This window comes from Eschscholzia californica, unplaced genomic scaffold (assembly GCF_041429995.1).
Source record: "Eschscholzia californica isolate CP2 unplaced genomic scaffold, dmEscCali1.0.p SCAF_5, whole genome shotgun sequence".
In the NCBI taxonomy this organism is placed as follows: domain Eukaryota; kingdom Viridiplantae; phylum Streptophyta; class Magnoliopsida; order Ranunculales; family Papaveraceae; genus Eschscholzia; species Eschscholzia californica.
In genome coordinates, this window is record NW_028238472.1 from 45,607,430 (window position 1) to 45,635,015 (window position 27,586).

Genomic DNA, 27,586 nt, shown 5'->3' on the forward strand with positions numbered 1-27,586 from the left:
ATTTGAGAACAACTCGGATTGCCCACTTTAGCCGAAACAGTCTTTTAGACAAGAAGAACAAAATCATGTCAATCCTAGGAGTTACAGAAATGCTAGACTCGGATAAGTATCTGGGACATTTTTTACTGAAGCCGAAATACTTGTGCCGCTCGTATGATTTTCTTATTCAGAAAGTATCGAACAAACTGTCAGGTTGGAAGCGCAATACACTATCTCATGCAGGACGTACCATTTTATTGAAGAACGAACTAGCAAGCATTCCAGTGTATTTTCTATCCTCAAATATAGCGCCTAAAAAGGTACTTGATGAACTGGAAAAATATCAAAGATCATTCTGGTGGGGGCATGAAATCGATCAAAGTAAGATGCACTATGTAGGGTGGCATAAATTGAAGAAGAATTTTAAAGAAGGTGGGCTTGGAATCAAAGATTTGAGTAGGGTAAACATGGCATTGGTTGGTAAACTTGTATGGCGATTCTTAAACGAACCTACAGCAATCTAGGTTAAATTGTTGAAGGCAAAGTATCTAAAACAGGACAACTTTTGGGAGCATAAGAGTCCATCATTAGCCACTAACACATGGAAAAGCATGATGAGTATGAGAAGCTACATTGAGAAAGGAAGATGCTTTGCTGTGGGTGATGGTAAAGATATAAAAGTGTGGAGTGACTCATGGGTTCCCACCATTTTAAACTTCAAGCCAGGAAGGAACTTAATTGATGAGGAAGCCCCACAAGTATTCTGGGTCTCAGACCTTATTGATCAAGACAGTCATAGTTGGAACCACAATTTAGTTAGAAGGGTGTTTGATAATATTTCGGCGCGGGAAATACTCAAGATCCCTACATCTAGAATACAACAAAAAGATAAAGTCATTTGGACTTTAACAGAGAAGGGAGAATTTTCATCAAAATCACTCTATAGAACAATCACGGTCGAGCAAGCATCGTCTTCCAACCAACAAAGCATCATTGTAGACTTCCCATGGTGTAAATTTTGGGAAATCCAGAGCTTAGTTCCAAGGGTACTGTATTTCATATGGAGAGTTTTACACAATGCAATTCCAGTGAAGACCATATCAATGAAATTCAACACATCAGAACCTAAGCTTTGTGCATTTTGTTTCGAGCATGAGGAAACAATTGACCACCTCTTCTTAAGGTGTAAATTCAGTAAAGAAATCTGGTTTAAATCTCCGTTGGGACTACGGACAGAGGAATATCTTTCAGTTCAAGAAATGATAAAAGATTGGTTGAATAAAAAATGGAACATTGAAGGGATTAAATTGGGCATGTATTTGTTATGGCAGATGTGGAAATCCAGAAACAAAATTGTTTTTGAAGGAGCAAAACTAGACGAGTCGTGGATATTAACAACCACAACGAAAATGTATCTTGATTATGAGGAACACCGGGAAAAGGAAGGTGAGTCATTAAATCCCATTGAACAACCTTTCATCTCAGAAACATGGGAATCACCAAATGCGAATGTAGTGAAGATTAATGTTGATGGCGCTTTCTCAGCAAATCAGGGAGCAGCAGCATGTATAGCGAGAAACCATCAAGGAGAAATATTAGCATGTGAAACAAAAACTTTTCTAGCAAATACATCTATGGAATCAGAGTGTAGATCAATAATACTTGGGATAGAGCTAGCAATTCATTTAAGCTTAACATGTAGTGAAATTGAAGATGATGCAAAAAACGGCGTTACAAGCTTGTTCGACACACTTGGATCACTCCCCTTGGAAAATCAGAGCACTAATTGCCGATATCCATGATATGAAGAAAAATTTTGAATCCATCGTCTTCAAATTTATACCTAGAGAAGGCAACAATGCAGCCCATTCTTTAGCAAAATATGCTTTTGAGAACAATGTAAGTAAATTATGGATGGGACTAACCCCACCTGATTGTATTAAGGATGTTATCCAAAAAGATAATCATCTGATGCCAAATTCTATTGAATGAATAAAATGCAAAAGGCTATTTCATCAAAAAAAAAAAAAAAAGAGAACAACTCGGATTGCTAAAAAAAGGCACCGGTAAAGAGGGAATCCTTCGAAAGTTTATATTTTAGTCCACGAACTTTACGTAATTTAACTTAGGTCCTTGAGTATTTTGTAATCTGGACCATTCAAAGGAATCAACGGTCCAGATCAATCCTACTTCTTATGTAGTGGTTTTAGAATTTTAAATATTAATAAAAAAATTATTTATTTTTTAGTTGAAATCATTAATATAAATTATCTGATATAAGCAAATCATTAAGGACACAAGATAGTGATAATTACTTGATGATGTGTTTGGATGGCGGAATCATGAATCCAAGTAACATTTTTTTGTTTGTTTGAATAAGAATCCTATGGTTTATTATTATTGGAGTACTTTCAAACGCTTCTTTAGAAAAATTATTGAATCAACTTTGTTCTCGAAACTCGTTTTTTCAAATATCGTTTCATTCGTAAGCTCTCCGTTTTCTTCGTAAATTTTTTCCAGAAACATTTTTATATTTCGTATACATTTTCAAACATAATTTTTCCCGAAAAGCGTTTTTTTTTCAAAAAAAATTCTCCATTTTTTTTCCCCAAAAACAATTTTTTTCGGTAGCCGAAATTTCATGAAGCCTATTTTTTTACAAAAACAATTTTTGGCGAAAACGATTTTTTGAAGAAAAAAAATATTTTTGGTGGAAAATATAATTTTCGAAAAAAATGGTTTTTGGGAAAAAAATGATTTTGGGGGAAAAAATTGATTTTCGGAGAAAAAAACAAATTTCGGCAAAAATAATATGTTAAACATAATTATTTTGTAGAAGAAAATATTTTTGGGTTATTTCCTAAATGGCCCCTAACTTTGTGACCAACTTCCTGCCTGACCCCCTAGATTAGCAAGAATACCTATATGACCCCCTTTTTCAGTTATCTTTAACTTTCCGTTATTCTTTTTCTCTCTCTGCCACATCATCTGTTACGCCACCTCATCATCTTCTCCGGTGAAGGTCGCCGGCCGGCCAATTTTTCGACGGCGACCTTCAAACATAAAAAAAAATTCTCTCTCCTCTCTCTAAAAAAAAAATTTTTAGATCTGGTGAACCAGATCTAAAGAGAGATGGTTTTCAAAAAAAAATTAGAGAGAGAAAAAAAAAAGTTTTTTTTTTTATGTTTGAAGGTCGCCGGTCGGCGACCTTCACTGGAGAAGATGATGCGGTGGCGTAACAGATGATGTGGGAGAGAGAGAAAAAGAGATGGAGGAGAGAGTAACGGAAAGTTAAAGATAACTGAAAAAGGGGCCATATAGATATTTTTGCTAACCTAGGGGGTCATATGAGTATTTTTGCTAACCTAGGGGGCCATATGGGTATTTTTGCTAACCCAGGGTGCCAGGCAGGTAGCTGGTCACAAAGTTGGGGGTCATTTGGAAAATAACCCAGTATTTTTTTGTTGATTTAAGTTTGAAATTTAAGTTTATTAATCCAAAATCCTATCAAATCTTAGGGGGTAGGGTGGGATTTTAGTCCAATACAAATTTTGGAATTATGAATCCTTAGGATTAGGATTCTTGGTAGCCAAACAGACCAAGGATTCATGATTCCTACCAAATCTCACTTTTGATAGAAATCCTAATTAGGAATCCTGCAACCAAACACACCAATATAGTACGTATAACTAATTGGCTCAGAGAATGCTAGGTGAGTTCACGGATAATATGATCCAGCATGGAGAACTTACAAGAATAATCAGCAAATTGGAATGCAAAGAGAATTTGATTGAAGAAAGTGTTCAAAATTTCTACCACAAACATAAGTTTTACGAAAGAATACCTTATGGATCAGATAATAATCCTTCATTTAACAAAGAAATAGCTCAATACATAAGCCATATATCGATTGCAAAGCACATTACACCAGTAAATACATGTTTGAGAGGTTGATAAAAACGAAGTATTTTGACAACCCGATGAGGAAATCAAGATGAAGAACAAAATCTCAATGAAAAGCTATTTTGTCAGCTAGATCTTTATATTCGTCTGAGACAAAAGACTTCACTCTGAAAGCTGGTTTTCCATTTTTGCTCTTTGCAGGAGATTCGTACTTCATTCCAAGCACCGTTAAGTGGCCTGCAACAAAAAAAAAGCCGTTTCATTCAGTCTAGAGAAAATATGAACCAACATAAAAGTTGAGACAAGTTGTAGAAGGATTCAAATAACTTTTCAAGCAAGTTGGCTGTAGGAAAAAAATGGCGAAGTACAAGAGGTGACGGATATCAAAAATCCTAAAATGAATCAAATACCAGTAAGATCTATAGACAAAACCTTAGTAGTAGTCGAGTAAGCGAAGAAAAAAAAAAGGTACTACTTACTTTTGTGTACTCTTGCAAATAAGAATCGTTCCCCTTTCCAGTATTCTAATGGTGGTATCCTGATTCTGGTACTTCGTCTCAAACCCAACTCCATTTTAGTCCCAGCATCTAATAAACAGCAATTAATAGGTCGAAGAAAATAAGAGTCGGTCAATGAAGAATATAAGTTATAGTACAACCAGAAACCGATGCATAAAAGATAGGATAGAGTTGTTCAAAGTGCACATAATGCAGGAGTAAAATACCTTCGAGACTTTTCTCTGGAGAAACTTCTGTCTTTCTAGGTCTCTTACGTGCTGGTGCTTTTCGTTTTCTTTGTTCTTTCGGAGATAATGCAGAAGGTGGCTGAGACACCTAATTATATTACAGACAGTTATTGAGATTGATGAAATAAAACTAGCCAAAACATATAAGCACGAAATAAAAAATGACCGAGATAATTTACACATTCTTCTAATATAGTTTATCAAATATATTAATATTAGCCATTTTTGGTAAGGGCAACGAGAAATTTAGGTAGTGCACTTCTAGTGGGCAACCTCATTATTTTGTTCAGGAAGGACTTCCGCAGCTTGTGAGTGTCCAACCTCTTGGTGCTCATTTTCGGTAGAAATGGATTCATCTGTCATAGAATAATAAGCATGTATAAGAAAAAGGAACAAATTTACAAAATGCTAAAGCTCCATTCGGAATAACAAATAAATGAATTGAAACAAATTGAAGCATTCTTATCAGTTCAATTTCAATTTGTTTGTATCTGGCTAATTTGGTAGTTGATGCGCTAATCCATTTTATAGGTGAAACAGAACTTGTAAATACAAATTGAAGGAAGAGATGGCATAATAATTTCTTATCAGAAAAAAAATTCTTAAACACAAGTAAACAGTAGTAATTCAAGAATATATATGTATATATATATATATATGTATATTTGCTTCACTGTAACCGTAAATCACACGTCATCTAAGGACTCGGAGTCTAGTACATCTGATTTCAACCATGAAGTGCCAGAAATTTTCTCAACAAAAACACAACTGCAGAAGGTGAGACATCTAGGGAAAACTATATTAAGCCATCTAATCCACCCTACAAAAACCTACCATTTCATTAAGAATGAAATATGACCCTTGGAAGTTATAGAAGCAGTAATTGCAAGTTGAGTATTAAATGGTTACAGAAGTTGCACATCTAACCGAATTTAAGGAAGCATCTCAAATGTGAAAAGTTACAAAAGGAAAAAAGAAAAAATGCATAACTTAGGTTCTTGCTCTCCAAAAGAACTAATCTGTGTCTAAGAAAAGAAAAGTCTAAGTTGATCAATTGAAAACTATAATCCACGTAGTGCAAAACTGAAAATGTTTAGTTGGTTGTATACGTTTAAGCGTGGGGACGTACGGATGAGTCTCGAGTTTGACCCTGTTTCATACCAAAGTTGAGCGCTAATCTTAGTCATGGTCTGTTACTACTGTTAGACCTGCCTAGTCCAATATATCAAGGATTTTAATGTGGTGAATCCCTATCGGAAGTGGATATGTTACAGGGTAAGTACCTCAATGCCAACAAGGAGGTCCCGGGATATGGTTAAGATTTTATCAAAAATAGCCAAACAAACACCAAAAAGTCCTCGACCAAAAGATGTGAACGTTTTCAACAAAGATTGGGAAGCCTCTAACTCAGATAAATTACACAGATATTGTAAATACTATATAAGAATAAGTGAAGAACCCCAACTACGTACCCAAATGAGTTCCGCCACAATCCATATTCCCTACAGGTAAATCTTCAAGACCAAGTTCCTGCTGTCCTGAAATTACTTCATCATGGTGCGTCTCCTCACCCTGCAGCTCACATTAAAACATCACAAAGTAGCGATATGAGTACTACAATCCTACAAAACAGAGTTTAAGCCAATAATCTAACTTTTTTTCACCAAGTTCGGAAGCATTCACATTAAGAGAAGGTAGTGAACCTCGTTATTTTTTTCATGAAGGGCATCTACAGTCTGTGAATGCACATCCTCTCCTCTGTCCTGGCGCGTAAGAGAGTTTGATTCATCTGTCATAGAACCAGAAGGTACAAAAGAGGCTATGAGCAAGATGTTATAAAGTCCATGAGAAACAAAGAAAGTAAAATTTGAGTGTAACTTTTTATCAGTCTCTAATTTTTTTCTAGCTGACTTAAAGAGTTGCTCCGTTCGATACATTTTAGAGAAACTGAAACTCCAATATTCCTTTCAGTCTCAAAACCGAGCAAGTGATTTCTTGTATAATGTTTCAAAATTCCCATTAGAGCTGGAGGAAATGATATGATTATTTTTGTGGCTTTTTATGTTTCTGAATTACTACTTGGTAAAGAATGCAAGAATCCAGACCAGACAGATATTAAGGTAGACATAGTCAGGAAATACATATGAAAGTGCTAGCATACCTAACTGACTCTCACAATCATCCATATTTCCCATAGACACCCCATTAAGGCTAAGTTTTTCCTGTTCAGGAGCTACTACTGTTTCCTGCTGCATATTTTCAACCTGCACCTCACATTATAAACTTAAAATCTGGAATATCAGTATTAGAACCCAAAACATATCTTTCAATGAACATCTTAGCACAGTTACCTTTCCCTCCGAGACAACATCAGAAACACTCAACCTACTATCCATGCCAGCATTCGATAGATTTGGGTTTTCATCCACAGGAATGTCGAGTGGACAGGCCAAATTATCCACATCATGGTTCTCCGAGATCATATCAATGACTTCATTGTTATCCTCTTCTGGCATTGGGGACTGAAACTTGCGAGAGTTACTTAAGCCTTTCTTGTTAGGCTTTGCAGTTGGCGCATCGTCCAGTGGAAGTTCCTCCTTGTCTCTGCCTTCAATAGGAGAAGCATAACTACCTGATGATACATCAGTATCACAAAATGACAAAGGATCCGTAGGCGGAACCATCTGCGACATTCGCCTTTTCAATAAAGACATTGAAAATAATGGACTCCTTGGTGGGGTTGGTGACTCCAGTTGAGAGGTGGAGTTTTCTGCCACATGGGGTCCCCTTGTAGATGATTTGCTGATTACTCTACTTACATTATTATCTATATCTGATAACGCTTTCCTTCGCTTACGTGACTTCTCAGCTGATGCCTTAAGATTACTTTTGCGAGGATTCTTCAAATCAGGGAGACATAACTTGTCCACAGTTATCCGTTTTATCTGTAGGCGTTCTTGTAAGAAATTGACAGCTCCATCCCCATCTAGTTCAGTACAATCAGTGGATAGAAGTTCATCTAGTATACTATTTACTCTTTTTCCTGCTTCAGATACTGAATCTGTTCAAAAAGGCAAACCCTTGAGTCAGTAAAATAATGAAAACAGGTTATTGGAAAGAGAGAGCATGCTTGTAAATGGTGGTTGAACTACCTTTTTCTTTAATAGCATCCATATGTTTCTGACTAAATTGTTCATTTTCCTTTGTTGGTTCGTCACTCTCTGTTGCTTCAACATTTCGTATCTCACTAGATTGGCTAAAGACGTCATTATCATATATTTCTTGTGAAGAGAGGGCATCATCACTAACGGTACGTACTGAAGAATAACGATGTTTATAACCAGCAGTCTTCCTGACATGAATCACAAGGACAAATCCGCAGTTTTTAGAGGAAAGAAAACATAATAGTAGTATAATGGTCTAGATATACTAGTTAAGGCAGAAAAAGAAAACACAAATCATACCCCAAAATTCCAGGACGGCGACCTCGAGCTGCGGTGGGGAGATTAATCTTCGTTACATCTGCTGAAAAATCACCCCTTTGTTTCTGTAGTTCCTTTTTGGCATCTATGATCAAATCATGCAAGATAGAAGAATAAGAGAACAATTTCAAAAGGGAAAATGAAGAAGAACAAGAAGAAGTAAAAGAAGGATTACTTTCAAGCTTTTCGAAGGCAGAGAAAAAATCTGCAGGATCTTGCAATTGGTCGATGTTCAAACTCACATTATCGTTCAACTCTGGCTGACTGCTATAACATTACAAACACAAATTAATAGAGTATCCCGAAAAACTAGTAATCAGAGTTGAAGTAAAACTTCATTTACCTCTTATTAGGCTTTAAAGAAAACTGAGCTCGTTTACGACCCAAAGCTGGCCTTCGCTCTTGAGGACGACCCATTGCCTTCCCATCAATTGCTTTACCCTTGTCATCAGATGGTAATGTATTTGGAATCTCAGGGTTTTGAGGCAATGGGTTACCTTTCAAAATGTTCTTAGCTTGTTCTAGAAGCTTAGTAGGGTTTTCAATTGCCTGACATTAATAACACAGATTCAAGAACAAAAATTGGATTCATTCAACAGAATTCAAGTTACCCACTAAAGGAAACATCCATAAAAACTTATAGAAATTGTAACTCCAGAAAAGGTTTTTCCTACTGTTAAAACCCTACGAATTGAGCAAAATAAACCTAATTCAAGTTCAGTTTAAGGGGAAAAAGAATATGTAAGTTACCGTGGATTTGAGATGACTATGGATGATTTCCATGTCACCTAGTTCATTTTTCGAAGTTGTCTTCAGATCCTTAAAAGTTCGAGGAAGCAACGATAAGATAGAAGATCCAGTAAAAGGATCGAAGAGGTTAGGGTTTTGAAGTTCAGCAACCATTTAATTACACGAAAATGAACAATCAGTATGTCATTGAAGAAAGCAAAGTAAAAAAACCCTAGGAGAGAGAGAGAGTGAGAGAGTGAGAAAGTGAGAGTGTGAGAGAGAAACTGTGTCGATTTGAAAAACAGAGCGGGACGGGAGTACCTGTCTTATCACTTGTAAAAGCGTCGTCTTTTTTAAAAAGCGAGGTCGTTTATGAAAAAGTGTCACTAACGATAAGTTGGGAAATCTAATCATATACACTTCGAAATGAGTTTGAAAAATATAATATCAACATTGGGGATAAGTTTTGGATGTGTAATCTAGCCATTTAAGATTACTGTATATTGTGAAAGAGATACCCTCCTCCCTTATCATTTAGTTTGAAGAGGGGATAATTTTGTCTAAATTTAAAGATGGATTATTTTCCAAATGGCCCCCAACTTTGTGACCAGCTTCTTGTCTGGCCTCCTATTTTAGCAAATATTCCTGTATGACCCCTTTTTCCGTTATCTTTAACTGTCTGTTACTCTCTCTCTTCCATCTCATTTTCTCTCTCTCTGTCAAGTCAACTATCACGCCACATCATCATCTTCTCCGGCAGTGGTCGCCGCCCGGAAAGGGGGTCATACAAGAATATTTGCTAATGTAGGGGGTCAGGCAGGAAGCTGGTCACAAAGTTGGGGGCCATTTGAGAAATAACCCTTTAAAGATAAATTCGGCATATATAATTGGAGATAAGTTTGAGAAGCATATCTTAGGGGCCGTGTTTGAGAGGGAGCTTAGGGGCCGTGTTTGAGAGGGAGCGGGCGAGCAGGGCGTCCAACCAGGCCCCCCAACTCCAAAGGCCCATTTTCATTGGTTGTTAAACATAAATGCCTATTTTATAACATTTGTTTTTTAATATATAAGCAAAGGTAACTACGCAAATAAGTTATGTAGAATAGTTCGGTTGGTAATGAATTTAATATCGTGTCAGTGACTCGAGTTCGGCTCTCTCGCGGCCCTAAATTTTGCACTCTTGTTATATAGATAAATAAAGCTTATTTTATATTTTACCCGAAACTTCATTTCATTAATATGTAAATAGAGAGTGAGAGAGACTCGTACCAAAGGAAGATTAAAGTTGTTTCACAGCAATAATCTAGAGATCTTATATAACTCCTGTAACATTGATGGATCAACTATTACAAAACCCAGTTCTATTTCAACATCAGAACGGGCGAAAAATGGTCCAACAACACAACAAAAAGTCAAGACAGTTTTACCTATACAAAAGAAAAAGCACAGCACTTTCATAGGGCCTGTATAATTAAACAACCATCGTGGATATCTTTACTCTTCGCTTTTTCTTCTTCAATAAACGACCTAATGATACGATTGGTTGCGTTCGTAAATGTAAGTTGTTCCGAATCTCTAAATTTACAGCACTTCTCTGACAGGAACTCTACAGATGGGCCTCCACAGATGCCGAATAATTACCTCAAGATAGAAGACGACAATAGGGCTTCAAGTTTTCCCTTTAAAAAGATAGTGGTTCTATATGCAATGCAGCTGGCTGAAATTCGCTGCAGTTGCCTAGGAATCCCCACTGTTCTGCACAATCTCACTCTTGCAGAGAGGGCATGATGCGTTGATCTTTAACCATTTATCGACACACTCCACATGGAAGAAATGGGTGCAGGGAAGTTCTCTTAGTTCTTCGTTTTCTGCATATTTTGCCAAGCAGATGCAGCACACCTGAACGGAATAGTCATTCAAACATGGTTCAGAAATGAGATGAGAGAGAGAGGGAGAGAGATTGTGTTTGCGGTGTCCACATTTTATTGTAATCACAAACCAGAATACTTGTCTAAAATTTTTAAACCTAGAAGTAAACTTACTGCGTCTTCTCCTGATATGACACGTTCTTTTTCAGTTCCAGAGGCTAAGACCCCATCCTCGTCAACTCCATCGGTGTCCATTTCTTGATCATTTCGAGTACTGTTGTTCTTTAATTTAAACTTATAAGTTGGTAATACATTAATCAATTCAGGGGTCGCTCCTCTATTTTGATTCAGATCCTCTCGGAAACCCAGGATGGAAATTATACAAGGCAAGCAGCAGCAAATCGTCGCACAGAGAATGAAAGGCATTGCATACCCAATACAGCTGAAGGTAAGAAATACTATACATAACCTGCAAGGGGACCCAGAATACGTTAAGTGATCAATACAAGATCAAAGTAACGAGGATGTTTCTAAAGGCTATTGAGCTCTCTACCTGTACAAGTTGGGAGCCTCGGAAGAAGAAGAATGCCCACCAAATATCCAGACATTGCCGACAACAAACCAGACAGCAAAAAACCCATCCAAGGCCATCTTTAGATGGGTGACCATCACACTTACCCTGCTTAATGTAAAGCAATTTTAATAACAAAACAAACATATATATGGTGACGTTTCATATTCTAAGTTCATGAGCAGCTAACAAACACTTCCAGAAGGAGGAAAGAAAAAGGGTCGTAGTCAGCTTGTATGTTACTGAATATGGAACTTGGGGCACTCACAAGAATGGCTAGACCTACATTCATGTGTCTTTTGTTTTGAAAAAGTGCAATTCAGCAACAATTAGCATGGCCCTGAATTTGCTCTAGGAAAACTTAAAGTAACGTCTATAGCTAGAAAATGGGAATCATATAAATTAGTAAAAGCACAATTAAGATAATTCAGGAATTTAGCTTTTTCGTTCATTTGAAGATACCACTATACCAGAGCGTTATCACAGAAACTATGGAACCAGTACTTGACCGAATTAACAGGTATCATGATACTACTTCTTAGGCAACGAACAGAACAACAATATGGCGGACTTGGATTTTTCTTAGGCAAACAAAGATGATTATGGTGGCTTAAATTCGATAAATGAGACTGTTAGTTAAGAGTATCGAATTAGCTGTAGTTCCAAAACAGTAGTCTCATAGACAAGGTAAACATTGAACTACTGTATACTTAATTAACTAACAAGCAATTAACAGAGGTACTTTTTGACTATACTCGGTCAATATAAGACAGCAATGAAAACATACCTTGAACTTAGGGTTCTCCCACTTTGACCATTCCTACTGCCTATAACTGCAGTTTCGTGATGATCCTCGTCTGAGGGCCGTAAAACTGAAATAGCTGCAAAAGGAGAAGGTGCAGAAAGTGGGTTACTCTGAGAAGAACCTCGATCTTGCTGTGCCGAATCTTGCTCGGTCCCCTGGTTGCGGTGAAGAAAACGCCAACATAGAAGAGGTAGCGTAGCAACACAACCAGATGCATAACCAACGACCCAAGCAAACAATGGGGCTTTCGGACTCTCATGTTTTGACAAAGAAAGAACAACAATGGAGGCAATAATCTGGCTTATAGTAATGAGTAACTCAACGGAAATCCAAAGCCCGGAATTTAGTGGGCTTACACGGCGACGACCATACCCATCATTTCTCCTTGCGAACGAGTTGCTTCTGGAATTTGTTTCGTTAGATGAAGCCAAAGATGATTGAGAACCCGGGACCAATGTACTACTTGAAGGTATTTCTTCGTGCTGCAGATAGTTAAGGCGCGGAGAATGATCATCAAGAGATGAGCTAGATGATGAAGAAGTCCCACACCTCCTTTCAATGTCAATAATGTGCTCAGGGTCACGATTCTCTGAGTGCACCATTAGCAAAGGGTGTAAGTCAGTTTCGTCTTCAGTGTGTGATTCCGATGGGGTTATGGCCATTTAATTCCAACCACAAATTTGGTAAGAAGAAAGCATAGAACATAGTAATGAGATCCACCCTTACGAGAATTCCGACATTCCCACTAATCTCCCGAGACAAATATATAGACAGATGATGGTGCCAAAAGAATTGCAACTTAAATACCAAAGAACTTGACGAGTTCACTTAGAAGAATCTAAAACTCTGCTTAAGGACAAAAATCAAGAAACAACATATCAGCGAGAGCGAATTAATTAAGAAATCGACAAGTCAAATTATATAGAAGTCTTCAATTGCAGAATGGTCCTTCCACACATCAAAAACACATGTTATCTTTGAAATGCTATTACGAATCTTACAAAGTAATCTCCCCCACCCATCGGAATATTAGTACTCAGACAATGTTGAGTCGATGATAACAAAAATTGACAAGTAATAAATGAGAACCAATTTTTATATTTATATAGATCAATCAAGAATATATATAACCTAACAGTGGGACAAATTGGAACAATTTGACACAAACAAAAGGAATTGATCAAAGAAACCTCAAATTCAATATCCAACAACAATAAGAACACCCAAGAAAGCAAAATCATGATTCACCTACAAAATCAGTAAAATATATATCAACGATTAGAGTCAACTAGAGTCAAACAACTCTCGGCTACACCACACTTACACTCGGTGGAACTAGTCAATTAACTAATTGGCCATAATATCTTGATGTATCTTTTACTTAATCTTATGTAAATCTTATGTAACCAAACCTATATATACTTTTGTAACAACATTGATTTGATAATAGAGAATTGAGTTTGAATCTCAACTTTCCCTCTCTTCTCATCTTCCCATACTCGGTTCTCTCTCTCACTTTCTATCTCACAGAGACTCAACCGAGTCTCCCTCTCTCATCTCTTCTTATTACTTCTTATGGTATTAGAGCAAATCACGATTTTTTTTTAAGCTATGAGTTCATCCGACGTCTCGGGCACCACTGTCAACCCTCACCAAACCACCACCACCACGTTTGATGTTCATCATTCCGACTCCCCAACAACCATTTTGATCACTCCTTTGCTTTCCGGCGACAATTACCCTTCATGGTCTCGTGCCATGAAGATGGCTCTTCGCGCCAAAAGCAAGTTCGTCTTTGTTGATGGAACTATTCCTCGTCCATCTTCTCCCACCGAATTGGAATCATGGGAAAGATGCAATGACTTAGTCACTAGTTGGCTTCTGAACTCCGTTGAACCGGACATTCGTCAATCAATCTTGTATGATGAAAGCGCTGCAGAAATATGGAGAAATCTTCATGAACGTTTCCATCATACAAACGCTAGCCAATTTACAGAAACCCAAACTCAGTTCGAACAATACCCTAATCTAAGGTATATAACCCAAACCCTAACTTCCTATACTTTGATCAAAGAACCTGTATGACTTAACAAGTGATGAAAGTCTAAAACCCTCAATTCATACGATTACCCTCTACAAAGAAAAAAGGGAAAAAGGTTTCATACTTTCAGAAAAATGGTTTCATCTATCTACAAAATTCAGAAGAAATATACCAAAAAGAAAGACAAAATGAGATTTTTACTAACCGTTTGGGCCAGAGAGAAGATAATCTTGGAGGAGAAAATTGCAAAAAGGGTTTTCGAGTCTCTTGAATTTCTTAGCTTTTGTATCCACCTCCGTTCTTTCTTTCTCTTTCTCTCTCTAAATTCTTCGTTTTTCTTGAGAAATAGCTTCAACTCTATAGGCCTGTCTCTCTTTAGTCATCTTAGATGGTGGTGGCCGGTGGGGTTTTTTTTTAGAGAGAGAAGTTTTTTTCTTTTAAGAGAGAGAAAAGAGACAAAAATCTTGTTATTATTTTTAGTCAACGTTAGGTAAGATAACCCAAGAACTTATATTTTGAGGTCAACTAAACTTTTTCTTTTTTGTTTAAAGAAGTAGACTCAAGAAAACCTAAAATCCAAAATTTTGAAGTTTATTTCAATACTTTTCAACTATTTGAGTAAGCCCTTCATCAAAAAAAAAAAAAAACTATTTGAGTAAGCTCTCAACAAAAAAAAACTATTTGAGTAAGCAAGTTGACTTTTTTTTTTTTAATGTAACAAATAAATGTATAAAAACGTTTTACTGGTCGAATTACTAAATTATTTTAGTTATCCATTTAATATCGTACTTACATTTTATTGGAAAAATAATTTGTTGGGTTTGAAAATTATTTACGAATAAATTACTGGATAGTCTAATTGTGTCAAAATGAATTTATATTTTCTTGCTTTAACAAGTAAAACTTAAGGTCTTAAAAAAATAAAAGGTTTCTTAGATATCCAGTATATTTTGTAATTACAACAATAAGAATACCAGAATACTTCATTCAAAAATATGAGTTTTGTTCACCCATGTTATAAGCAGTTTAATGGAGTCCATTCAAGTAACAACATTAGCTTGATTTATATGCAACTACTAGATCATATTTATTTATTTAATAAAATTTTGCTCGAAAATATTTAAGCCAAAATGCAAGATTTTAGGAGATAAGACATGACTTAGGAGACAGAATCAAAATTTCATGGATATTATAAGTATTTAACATGTGTGAACATGTCAAGCGGTCCCCATGTTGTCTTCCAATTGTACCTTTTTTTTTTTTTGTTAATAAGTCTTCCAATTGTACCTACTAGTCATATAACTAAGAATAAAGAATCAATTAGTTACTTTTCTTTCTCTGTGTATATAAAGATACACAAGCATACAAATCTCATTTCTTTTGAAATTTTCGTTCTCTTTCCTATGTAACATGTTCATCGATAATTATATAGTTACAAGACATCAGTATAAGAATAGAACTGTTTAGTGAGTGACGAAAAAAAAAAAAATCAAGTATTTGACGGGAATATTCGAGTGTCTTATTCGTAGTATATCTAAATACCTTTGAATGATATTTAAAAAAGTTAAGTGCAAATTCTTATAAATATCATCCAACTTTTTGTTTTTGTTTTTTTCTTTTTGACCTTTAAGGAATGCATTATTGAGTTTCTTCGTATCAAAAAAGATAAATAAATAAATAAATAAAAAGTTGAAGGATAAATTAAAGAGAAGGTGAGTAGGACTATAGAGAAACAAAATGAAAAAGAAAAAGGGAAAGTGAACCATTTATTAGGGCCATACTATTCATATTCAAGTGGGATGTTGCCTATCAAACTGTGTGTAAATTTGCCTACATAAATTTGCAAACTCATGTGCAACTTGATTGGCTGATCCAGGGGTGTATCCAATTGCTACCCAATCTAAAGCTGCAGCTTCACTTTTTATTTTCTTTACTGCATTTGATTATTTAATAGTTACAAGTACTTATAATGGACGGACACGAGTCAGGTGTTCGTTCCGAGTCGTGTGTTCCATGTCTTGGTTTGGGTAAAATATAGTTACATTTTTCTTAGGAAAGCAATACAAGTTTTTGTTCCTGGACCCAAGATTAAAGTTTGGAAATCAACTTGGTAAGACTTGATGTCATTCTTGAAAAATCATGATTGGAGCATCAATTAACGATTTTACAATGATACTATTTCAGTACTTCGATCTGCTTATTGTTCTGCTCAGGGATGTGAGTGAGGGGGTGCAGTCGCACCGGACCCCCTCTATACAGGACCCCCACTTCAGAAAGTGCTAAAGAAATGAAATTTTATAACATGTCGTTCTACGTAGCAACATGGTATATAGCTCATTTGCTGAAAAACTCATCTTAGGCTTTTGAGATCTCAACTTTGAGTCTTTTCCCTTCACATCCTAAATGTATTGTCTATTTAAGTTACTGAGTTCTAGCCTCTATAACCGCCCTCTGCCATTTAAAGCTTTATTGGTTCCCGCCTCTACAAGCGCCCCATATACAAAACAAAAAAGCGACTTCGATGATTTCATGACCCTCATAGATATTTAAAGGCAACTCCAGTCTCTAGATTTTAGCCTCTACCTTTAGTCTCCATGCCATTCAAAGTTTTACTGTGTTCCAACCTCTATAGGCACCCCAAACCCAAAGTACAAAACCCACTTTAATGATTTCTTGACCCTTATAGGTATTATAGAGACCTCTATAGTCCCCAATTTCTAGTTTTTACTTCTAGTCATCTCTCTTCCTCTCTAATATGTTTTTTTTGTTGAAGACTCTTCCTCTCTAGTATGTAGTAGGGCCTCTATGACTTTTCTCCCACATATACATCTTATTCTATGTTTTCCTAATATTTTCTCATGCAAAACAATATTATTTTCGACTTGTTGCATAAGAATTTCTATGTTAGATTTATTGTATGTGAATATTTCTTTTAAATTTATAAAATTGAAATTTTCAAATAGTGAGTTAATTTGTGTTCTTAAACTTATATAATTACACTGAGTATAGTTTAAATATTTTTAATGGAGTTAGTAGGCAAGTCCAACGTGGGGCTCGGGCTCACAAAATTGGGAGCCCCTGAATTTTGGGACCTCCGGGACTTTTCTCAATTCCAACGTCCGACTCCAAACTGGGATTCCCAAATCAAAATAATGTATGTGTGTAAAGTACGTGTGCGAAATTTTGATTTCAGATTTCGACTATGAATTATTAGATTTCGATTATGAATTATTAGATTTTCGACTATGAATTAAAATATGATATTACTCGAGAGAGATAATTTCAAAAAGATAAACACGTATACAAAAAAAAAAAGGAAAAATTAAACAGAACTAGTTCAAAACATTTTAAGAAAATTAAAAAAAAAAATCAATTGAATTTTTTTTAAATATATATATATATATATATAAGTGGGGTGGATCTCTTTTTTGGGGATCCACCCCATTTGTTACCGTTGGGAAACTCCCAACGATAACAATTGGGGTTGGGAGCTCGGGAGCATGGGGCTCCTAGACCCACCGGGAGCATGGGGCTCCTAGACCCACCGGGAGCATGAGGCTCCTAGACCCACCGGGAGGCCAACCCCAGGGCTCCAGGGTTGGAGCGGTGGGGCACCCAAAATTTAAATTTTGGGAGCCCACCCCCCACGTTGGAGATGCCTCTAAAATCTGGGTGATCCCTCTGATTCAACTTAAAATGGGCTTCAAAGTTCCCCAACGAAAATATGGAGATAGATTCCTTAATTTGTATATACGGTATACCAAAAGAAGTCAGAAATACTTTCCCTAGTCCTTCAACATTTATAAAATCTCCACCTGTGTTTTGAGAAATCGGTAGTGTTGATGAGGCACTAGAGTTACATGCACTATGAACAATAAGGAGATTGTTAAGTTTGTGGTCATCTAACTCAAAACTAATTGGCAATGAGAGGGGAAGACCTACACATTATATTTTTGGTTGCTAATTTGCTACATATTTGTCCCTTCTCCCATATTGTGAGACTATTCTCACAAAGACAAAGTTACATATTAAGAATTCAAAAACTACATTTCTATGAATGTGTATCTTCTTCTTTAGGAAGTCTCTTAAAAAACTACATTTCTAGAAATGTGTATCTTCTTTGATATAAGATCTAAGAACCTGTATCTTCTTCATTAAATTAAGTATTAGTTAGTTCTCTGTCAACTTCCCAATTGGTACCAACTACTAAACAACTCCTAATTTGACATACGGAAACAAGGAAGTGATGCATGAACCATACATAGGAAAAATAATGATCGACCCAGCTGATGATTTGAGTTACTTCCATCCACAAAAAACTCATTTGTTTCACTCCGTCCATTTAGCGAAGGAAAGCGCAGGAAAATGAAATGCGTGAAGCCAATACGGTTGGACCACTTCCCATTTACGTAAGAATTGTATTAACTTATCGCCTTCCAAAGATCTCAAGTAATGAATTATCTGCTTTAAAAAACAGGTTTGTATAATTAATTCATCAGCAACCAAAGATAATTATACTATTTATTTTGATTTCGATCTCTCAACCATCTAATTCAATGTGTATGGCCGTATGGGTATGAGTATCAAATTAGATTGAAGTTAACTAGGCATGGTTTTCGAGTGCTTCAACACCTTGGGTCCTACATCTCATGGCAATAATAGTAGTTGGAGTCACTTCACCCGTTAAAGAGTCATATCGAAACACTTACATAAAGAAAATTAATTTAAGTAATATAGAATGATAAAAGGAAAAAGATGTCACCAACCATTTTCTTATTATCTAACAGTAGGGCGGACCGACGGATGCCCTTTCTTTGAGGACATTTAATCGTATATTATATACGTCACTATAATTTATATCATATGATATGAACAACTCAAAAAGATAGGATAAGTTCATGATAAACTACTATATGAACAACAAGAAAGTTCACAAATCCTAAAAAACGTGAGAACAAATCCCTCTGTAGTCATCCTGAGATACTCTAAAGACAATCACATGAAGTGATGGGAAAAAGATTAAACCTAATAAAGCACTCACTTCCATTCATGTAAGCCCATGCTTAACTATTAAAGTGACATTGAAATCGAGGGCGTCACTCTAATGCATGAATCTAATTTATAAGGATGAGATTCACTTAAATGTTGACTATTGGTCAACTCTACGATAACCATGCATGTAGAAATTTTTTTGGGTAATGGAGATAGACTACTTAGAGTATCTTATAATTTGTTTAGAAAAAATTAAGTCAAATGATAAGTTTAAGAGGAAGTAATAGTTTATTTGATTCCTTAAGAGCAACAATAATTTATCTTTAACTTGTATTATCTGACTTGAGTTGGATTCCATTGGGTTTTGCACATGAGTGTGAACAAAAATGATCAATCCCTTTCTGAGCTAGGGTCAAGAGACAATGATTAAATAGTTTAAGTAGGACCATATAGTTAGTAAAAATGGTCATAAGAGGAAGGAATGCGCCACTTCCATGGGGAATGGGATGATACATGGGCTCCTTGGTACACTAGCTCCCCCTTAATAGGACAAAATAATTTAGTCTTTCTTGAGAGAGTGAAAAGATTAAAATATCCTTGTGTTATTAACCATCTAAGTAATGAAGCGTACCAGAAAGTGCACGAGGAGGGTCATTTATTATTTTTCGTGGACTCCATGCCCTTTACGTTAGGAGGGAGGGCCCAACAAATGAATAGTTACCAGCTAGATAGTGATATTTCTACAAGAAGTTTTGTCATGAGTTGGGACAGTGGCCCCTTTACCTTTAACAACATAGGGTTACGAATTTTCTGGCAATAACTTGTACTCATTTGGCTATTTTAGCCCAAATTTTATTTAGAATTTTTTTTCATACCTTCAATATTAGGTAGTAATTTTTAATTTTACTCTTCTTTAATTTGTTATTCATTTCGCCGATACATTTATAATTCTCTCGTCTTTTTTCTCTCTATTTCTTTCTCTTTCATGTATTTTATATTTGTCTGTCGACCACTTTCTCTCTCTTCTCATATTCTTACCTTTGTGGTATGAGGTTTGCAACTAGATATATATGAGATCCACGATGTGAAAGCTATTTTATTGATAAGAAACTTTCTGCAAATTATATTTTGCACTTGTACATATACTACAAGTAGATATTTAAGTTACATTTTAGTAGTGTTTGTAATTGTGTATCTGAGCATTACACTGTACATTCCTAAGATCATCTCCAATGGGACACTTAAATTCTAAAAATTAGAGTGACTTATAACTTTTCTGATTTTTTGTTAAAAATCATCTACTCTATTGGACCCTCAATGACGATGTGTAAGTAGTTATTTTAGAGTAACTCAAGAGGAGATTCTAAGGCAAGGGGATCTTCTTATCTGTTTTGTAATGCCAACTTATCTAACTTTAAAATCTAAATCAGTAGATTTCTAACTACTTTTTCCTGTAAATTTAGGATTTACAGGTGTATCAAATATAATTATTTTTAGAGATTTCTGTTGGAGACAAAAAATTAAGAGATTCTCTATTTTCCACTTAAGAAATAAAATTTTGAATAGTTGGGTAAGAAAAAGCAAAGTCTGATGTTAAAATTGACTAACATGTAACTGGCGGAAATATGAAAAAAGTGAGTCAAATTAGAAGTTGATCATCTCCAAGGGATTATTTTGGTGAGCTGGTCATCTATAGGGGGTTAAAATGAAATTTACCGTAAAAATAAAGAATTGATCAAAATAATATTTCAAACAAAATGAAAGTAGAGCAGCTAGGGGTGGGAATCGGGCGGGTATGGGCACCCGTGGGTAATTCTAAGTCGGGCTCGGGCGGGTCGGGTAAGTTTCTCCTCTGCCCACTCGGGTTCTCGGGCGGATTCGGGCGGGCTTTTCTAAAATCTCCTGTGATCAAAGCCCGCCCAAGCCCACTAAAGCATCGGGCAAGTCGGGCTTCGGGCAAATCGGGCATCGGGTTTCTTTATCTGATATTTTTCTACCAGATCAGGAAACTCTTGAAATTTGACATTGTTCAAATAAGCTTCTCTAAACAAATTGATACCAAATCTTTACAAAACTTATAAATCAAGAATGAAAGAAATATTCAGATTCCGTAACATAAGAAATCAACAACTGATATAGATCTATATATGCAAACATGAGACTTGGTTGTCTTCCACTTTTTTTCTTGTCTTTGTATTTTCATTGGTTCTTCTTTGTTCTTCCTTCACATCAAAATAATCTTAAAATTTGACCACTACATAGAGATGGAAGATGATCCCAATAACTTATTTAATAGAGAAGAAGGTTGGCATAAGAAGGTCTAGTAAATAAGAGAGAAACGGCTAGAGAGACAACGTAGATTCTTTTTCTCTCTCTATGCTACCGAATTTTTCAGATTCAATGTGGTAAACTATTAGGGTTGCTTCAATGTGTAGTTTATATATCTTGGGAGAATCCTTAAATCTACTTTGGACTTTATAGTGAAGTATAATCGACACTCAAAGTGATTGGCATCTATAGGCACCCGTCGGGTGAGCATATCGGGCTCGGGTATGGGCGGGGTGGCTGGCAGAGCTTTTCACCCGAGCCCGCCCACGAAAAATCATCGGCCTGGGCGGGTAGTACCCATCTTCAGGCGCGGGCGTCCATGAACATTGTCGGGCGCGGGTAAACGTGACGGGTATCGGGCTTTCGGGTAGAATTCCCACCCCTAAGAGCAGCTAGATTAGTTAAACCCTAATCAGTCTGGGAATCATAACTTTATTTACAGGTTGTAAGACAACCACGTACTAAAGAGGATTTGATTTAGATATTAGGCCTTTAAAAGTTATATAGCCAACTATGATATTCCAAGGCCTTTTATGTTCAAATAACCACTGTCACCACTTGTATAATTTACTATCTTAACCTCAGCTTAGTCCATATAACAATATTGCCAAATTTATATATTACCATTTTTAGGATTGTTGAAAGCAAAAGCCTAATTTTATTTGGTTCATAATAGTTGATTAACAAATTTATGTCAGTCAGATGTGAAAGAAAATGAGCCAAATCAGTAGCTGATCTCACTAGTTAACCGTCTACTATACCTAACTCGGGTGATGGCTATTCTTGAAACGAGGATTTCCCATTTGACTGACTCTCCTTCTTCAAACGAAAGAGTTTCGAAAAAGATAATAACTGTGCTTTTCGCCAAACAAGAGAGGAGGAAAAATAGAGACAAAAAGACCAAAATAGTTGGTAGTGATAGTGGTAATAGGCGGGATAATGGTGTTGGTGGTGATGAAGATGACGAAATTAAGAAGAATCTTAAAAGTAAGATTTACACGTATTAATTTGAGGGCGAGAGTGCTGTTATCCTATGCGTCAATTGAAATCAACTTTGATTGAGCAAAGTCTACCTACGTGGCTACATACTCTCAAATTAAAAGTGGATACCCCAAAGATATGGGCATAGCAAAAACTTAAATTTGATAGCTAATGACAGTTGACCGACAAAATTAAGTAGGTCAAATGTGAAGAGAAAGAAGCCAAATTTGTAACTAGCCAACTGCCCTCTACTTAAGAAAAACTTTTGTTGGTCGGTTACTTGCACCTTACCAACATATATATTGGATTTGCATCCCGTGACTATACGAAAATAACAACCCTAACTTGTATCCGACAACCTTCACCCAACAAATGTGCACCTCATTTTAGCATCACAGAGATCGTGGATTTGTTTCTGAATAAGCATTTTGTCAAGAGTTCACGTCATTGAAATATTAGTAATTGAAAATTACGTCACCAATGACATTATCTCTTCTTATTTAATTGCTTTTCTTAAAAAAAAAGATACGAGTGACTGAGAAATATTAAAAATAATAAAACTATAAATACTATGTTGTATAAAGTTAGTTTTCTAGACGTTGATATAATAATCAAACTTCTAGATACATAAAGGCTTTTGTTTCTAGTGCCTAAATAAAACAAGGGATTAACAAGTAACTAACCTATAAATGAAAGGTATATCATTGAGTTTTGGCTCTAATGTTGCCTTTTTACCAAAGGGTAAGAAGAGATAGTGAAGGAGATGTTGTTGATACTACATCTATGTCGAGTAATAATGTGAGTTAGACATTGGATACCGCAAAATGGAATGACATGAAATCAATGTTGATGGAGCTTTCTTAGGAAAGTTACTTTGGGAGCCCTTGTCAGAAACTCACTCGGGAGCGCTTGTCAGAAACACATTTATTAAAAACGATTGGGAAACTCCCTGACATACTCCATAACTGAGTTGGCTATAAAACAAGAAATATTTTGATATTTTCACAATCAGAATAGAGCAAAATACCCCTTGCCCTGTTAGGGGAGTACACCATAGAATCCCCCTATCAGCATAGTAAACTCATAAAGGTGAACAATAAGAAGCCAAAATTTGTAAATAATCTTTGGTTGAAGCCGTTACCAACTCAGTTTCCAACTTCCATCCTCTAGGTCAAGGGTTGGAGACACGGAATGATATTCTCTTAACGAGAAACTCTAATAATTCTTTCAAAAAAAAAAAAACTGTAATAATTCTTTCAAAAAAAAAAAAAACTGTAATAATTAAAGAAAACGGAAGGGATGTAGAAGTAATTTAGAAAGAAAACAAAGGGGAATTGAATCTTGAACGAGGGAAGCGGGAGGCCAGGTGGATAGTATATAAATGTAGACAACCGTTCTTTTCTACACCATTCAGAAAACCGCTGGCCCTAAAAGCTCTCAATACTTTTTTTCTCTCTCTACTTTCTTCTCTCATCCTCTCCCTCTATCGTCGTCTCCTCTCAAACACTCATCCCAAACCCTAAAATAACTAAGGAACGCCAGATTAATTCGGTAACCCTAAAATCTGTGGCCAAACACAGAGAAAAAAACTTTTCAATCTCTGAAACTACAACCTCTTTTTTGATCCGACGAGACGAGTTGTTCTATCAAGGTATTGTAATGTTAATGTCTTTCTCTCATTCAATTATCTCGAATTTTTTTTCTCTCTCTCTAAAGTTCCTAGAAAGATGTTATTTTAATTGTTAGTTTCGTCCAGATCGGAATTATTTTATGGTTTTTAGGTTGCAATGAAGTAGAATTTGTCTCATTTTAGGTTATTGACTTTACACATAGATCTAGTGACTCAATTTTCTTTATATAAGAAAGTTGTGGTTTTTTTCTTATGTTTGGTAGATTGATTAATGTTTTCTTTTAGTAGCTTATCTGATTCTGTAAATTTCTTAATGTTAATGTAAGTTTCAAGTTATGCCCTTTTTCTAATTTTGGGGAATTTTTTGGTACAGAAGAAAGATTATTTTTGGGTAACTTTCAGTTTGTAGCAAAATATCTTAAATGTCAATCAGGAAAACGATGATGGAGTTGATTCTGTTGTTCATTTGTTCTAATAAATTCACAGTATTTGATATAATTGCAGTTGTTAGAGGGTGAAGAGGGGTTTCCACTGGGCTAGCTTTGGGATCTGTCTGATGTGCCTTAACTAATCGGACGTTCCTTATTTCTTCTAATCATGGTTGCCGCTGCTGCCGCCTCGGCATTTTTTCCTACCACTTCTCAACCTTCGGCAAAGACTTCGATGATGCTTGGAGGAGGTTCAGAAAATTTGGATACCCGGGGAATTAAATCTTCAAAAACTGGTTCATCTGGAGGTATGAAAGTCAAGGTGAACGCCCAAGCTCCTCCCAAGATCAACGGTTCGGCTGTCAGTTATGCCACACCTGCTGAAATTGTGAAGAATGAAGATTCATCATCACCTTCACAGAGGACATTTATCAATCAGTTGCCTGATTGGAGTGTGCTTTTGACTGCCATTACTGCAATGTTCTTGGCTGCTGAGAAACAGTGGACACTTCTTGATTGGAAGCCAAGGCGGCCGGACATGCTTGTAGACCCGTTTGGTTTGGGGAGAATAGTTCAGGATGGACTTGTTTTTCGTCAAAACTTCTCAATTAGGTCATATGAGATAGGTGCTGATCGGACGGCGTCTATAGATACGTTAATGAATCATTTACAGGTATTTCCACTACTTAACCTTCCTTTCATACTTGCCCTGTAGAAAGAAAATCTCTTTATGATTGAAAGAAAACTTTATAAAATGAAGTGAAGTGGAAAAATCTAACAACTTACATGGTTATTTCAGGAAACGGCTCTTAATCATGTTAAGAGTGCGGGATTGCTTGGTGATGGGTTTGGTTCGACACCAGAAATGACTAGAAGAAATCTAATATGGGTGGTTGCAAAGATGCAGGTGCTTGTGGATCGCTATCCTTCTTGGTAAGCAGATGAGTTCCATATCACAGGAAGGCATTTTAATTTTGAAATTCAGATTTCTCTTGTAAGCTTTTAAATTCACAATTTTTCTGAAGTGCTTTTGCTACGAACCTTGACATTTATTTGTATGTGATGATATACTTGCACTTGGAACTTCTCATAATAGCTGGGATGCATTTTGGTTATGAAACTCTCGTATCTATCATATGCCTTTGTCGAAAGTACTTTATTGATGTTGATTACTAACGTTGATCATATCTATCTGTCTTGACAGGGGTGATGTTGTTCAAGTAGATACGTGGGTTAGTGGATCCGGGAAGAACGGTATGCGGCGGGATTGGCTTCTCCGCGACTCCAATACTGGTGAAACACTCACGCGAGCAACTAGGTTTGAATTGATGGCTGAACCTTGCAATAATAGAAGATATTCCTGTAATTTATTTAGTTTTTCATTGAATTTTTGACTGACCGGACTTATAGTTCAATATTTCTCTTGCCGTATATCTCTCCTTTACAAATTTCTTAAACTTACTGAATAATTGATTGGAACGTCCTTTTGATTTTTGAATGAAGTGTGTGGGTGATGATGAATAAGAAAACGAGGAAATTGTCTAAAATTCCAGATGAAGTTAGAGGCGAAATAGAGCCTTATTTTATTGATTGTGCTCCCATCCTGGATGAAGATAGCAGGAAACTCCCAAAGCTTGATAATGATACAGCTGATTTCGTCCAAACTGGTCTAACTGTAAGTATAATGGGAAATGCTATAGCTTATTTAATTTTCTTTACTACAACCACTGCCATCACCTCTAAATTCATAACACTGTTTCAAAAATATGCAGCCAAAATGGAATGACTTGGATGTCAACCAGCACGTAAATAACGTCAAGTACATTGGATGGATTCTGGAGGTAGTACTTCTGTTAATCAACTTATTCTTTTTATCTTCTCAAATATTTGCTGTCAATATTTATTTGCACTTATGTTTGCTATTAGAATCTTTGGTTGGGTTCTGACTGTTAGTTACTACAGTAGCTATCATATGCTATGTGATAAATGAAACGGAGTCCTATTGGGTCCTGCTTTTTTTTTTTCTTTTTACGTCTTTCACCTTTCCCTACAGACTATAGTTTGAGTTCTCTGTATCTCAATGCCTTATGGTTCTGAAAGTTTAACGCCAATACAGCCATAAAGTTTTCTTCTTTCCTAAGTGGCGGACTACGTTTATTGTCAAATATGGTGGTACGTGTCCTTACTGCCCTATAATAAGTAGCCTAGGTATACTAAGTACCCTATCTGAAGGGAGGGAGAGAATATTTGGATTTGCATCATGTTGTTTCAAAGTACACAAATCAATTCATGCACATATATCTTAATCTGTTGAGAAAATGGTGGAGGAATATGCATGTGCTTAAACATCTGTAGACGTCAGCCGAAGCTTAAAAAGATTGAGTTGGGTATCACGTAAGACCATGGGATCAGATTCGGCTGAATTGTAATCAGATTAAATAGTTGATTCTTTCTTGTTCTGCACTTTTTAAGAACACAATTCTTTCTGTGATTTGTATAATAAAGTTAACAATGGTCATTGTTGTTGCAGAGTGCTCCTCCTTCCCTCTTGGAGAGTCACCAGCTTTCCAGCATGACTCTGGAGTACAGAAAGGAGTGTGGGAAGGACAGTGTGCTTAAGTCCCTCACCGCTGTCACTGATGGTGCCGGCGGGGGCATATCATCCTTGAACAGTGATGAAATCGAGTGTGAGCACACACTCCGACTTGAGAGCGGAAACGAGATTGTTCGAGGAAGAACTGAGTGGAAGCCGAAGAACTTGAACAATTTCGGGGACGTGGGTCAGATTCCGGCCCAGAGGGTGTAGTAGTATTAGTTACTACTACTGCTTACTGTTGTTGTGGGTCAGAGTCACGCGGTCTTCATATTGCTCTATCTCATCTTGTTTGTGTAGAAATCCTGTATCCCTCAGATATGCTTTCTTCTTCTTCTTGTTCTTCATTCTTTTTTCTTTCTTTCTATATGCTTTTTACAGTTCCTTGATTATTTCTTTTCTTTTTTTCAACTTAAATTGGAAGCCTGTGTAATTAGTGTTTGCTGTATTTACATTCATAATGGGGATGACATGTTTATTTTGGTCAATATGAATGAAGAGAGAGAAAGAAGTG

General features: G+C 36.3%; 3 protein-coding genes across 8 annotated transcripts; 1 reads left to right on the plus strand and 2 right to left on the minus strand.

The window, feature by feature from the left end:
• Positions 1-3,747: 3,747 nt before the first annotated feature.
• On the minus strand, positions 3,748-9,267 carry LOC147539705 (centromere protein C-like). 4 transcript variants are annotated; one of them, XM_086638761.1, is made up of 13 exons: positions 8,860-9,267; positions 8,453-8,658; positions 8,285-8,373; positions 8,092-8,194; positions 7,780-7,979; positions 6,979-7,688; positions 6,789-6,891; positions 6,331-6,416; positions 6,100-6,199; positions 4,901-4,983; positions 4,607-4,715; positions 4,362-4,469; positions 3,748-4,119 (listed from the first exon to the last, which is right to left on the minus strand). In XM_086638761.1, exons 1-13 carry the CDS (start codon positions 9,010-9,012, stop codon positions 3,989-3,991), a joined length of 2,181 nt encoding a protein of 726 aa, XP_086494887.1. In that variant the 5' UTR covers positions 9,013-9,267; the 3' UTR covers positions 3,748-3,988. The 4 variants fall into 4 exon arrangements, with proteins under 4 accessions (XP_086494887.1, XP_086494886.1, XP_086494885.1 ...); XM_086638760.1 differs by having other exon boundaries at positions 8,285-8,376; positions 8,860-9,223; XM_086638759.1 differs by having other exon boundaries at positions 6,100-6,211; positions 8,860-9,175.
• Positions 9,268-10,123: 856 nt separating this feature from the next.
• LOC147539706 (E3 ubiquitin-protein ligase At1g63170-like) lies at positions 10,124-14,698 on the minus strand. Of its 2 annotated transcripts, none has more exons than XM_086642593.1 (5): positions 14,326-14,698; positions 12,062-12,925; positions 11,257-11,382; positions 10,878-11,172; positions 10,124-10,734 (listed from the first exon to the last, which is right to left on the minus strand). In XM_086642593.1, the coding sequence occupies exons 2-5, from the start codon at positions 12,739-12,741 to the stop codon at positions 10,573-10,575; spliced, it is 1,263 nt and encodes a 420-aa protein (XP_086498719.1). In that variant the 5' UTR covers positions 12,742-12,925; positions 14,326-14,698; the 3' UTR covers positions 10,124-10,572. The 2 variants fall into 2 exon arrangements, with proteins under 2 accessions (XP_086498719.1, XP_086498720.1); XM_086642594.1 differs by having other exon boundaries at positions 12,062-14,012; positions 14,326-14,478.
• Positions 14,699-23,707: 9,009 nt separating this feature from the next.
• Positions 23,708-27,560, plus strand: LOC147539707 (palmitoyl-acyl carrier protein thioesterase, chloroplastic-like). 2 transcript variants are annotated; one of them, XM_086640406.1, is made up of 7 exons: positions 23,708-24,072; positions 24,538-25,152; positions 25,279-25,412; positions 25,684-25,797; positions 25,983-26,154; positions 26,252-26,320; positions 27,010-27,560. In XM_086640406.1, the coding sequence occupies exons 2-7, from the start codon at positions 24,649-24,651 to the stop codon at positions 27,283-27,285; spliced, it is 1,269 nt and encodes a 422-aa protein (XP_086496532.1). In that variant the 5' UTR covers positions 23,708-24,072; positions 24,538-24,648; the 3' UTR covers positions 27,286-27,560. The 2 variants fall into 2 exon arrangements, with proteins under 2 accessions (XP_086496532.1, XP_086496531.1); XM_086640405.1 differs by having other exon boundaries at positions 23,736-24,072; positions 24,556-25,152.
• Positions 27,561-27,586: the final 26 nt, after the last annotated feature.

Bases quoted from the DNA above. Each gene is read 5' to 3' on its own strand.
- LOC147539705 (XM_086638757.1), bottom strand. From the start codon at position 9,012: ATGGTTGCTGAACTTCAAAACCCTAACCTCTTCGATCCTTTTACTGGA. The intron at 6,417-6,788 runs GTATGCTAGCAC...GTTCTATGACAG, and splicing joins TGATTGTGAGAGTCAGTTAG to ATGAATCAAACTCTCTTACG. The intron at 4,120-4,361 runs GTAAGTAGTACC...TTTTTGTTGCAG, and splicing joins ATTTGCAAGAGTACACAAAA to GCCACTTAACGGTGCTTGGA.
- LOC147539706 (XM_086642593.1), bottom strand. From the start codon at position 12,741: ATGGCCATAACCCCATCGGAATCACACACTGAAGACGAAACTGACTTA. The intron at 11,173-11,256 runs GTAGAGAGCTCA...GTCCCCTTGCAG, and splicing joins GAGGCTCCCAACTTGTACAG to GTTATGTATAGTATTTCTTA. The intron at 10,735-10,877 runs GTAAGTTTACTT...TATTCCGTTCAG, and splicing joins TCATATCAGGAGAAGACGCA to GTGTGCTGCATCTGCTTGGC.
- LOC147539707 (XM_086640406.1), top strand. From the start codon at position 24,649: ATGGTTGCCGCTGCTGCCGCCTCGGCATTTTTTCCTACCACTTCTCAA. The intron at 25,153-25,278 runs GTATTTCCACTA...TGGTTATTTCAG, and splicing joins CGTTAATGAATCATTTACAG to GAAACGGCTCTTAATCATGT. The intron at 25,413-25,683 runs GTAAGCAGATGA...CTGTCTTGACAG, and splicing joins GTGGATCGCTATCCTTCTTG to GGGTGATGTTGTTCAAGTAG.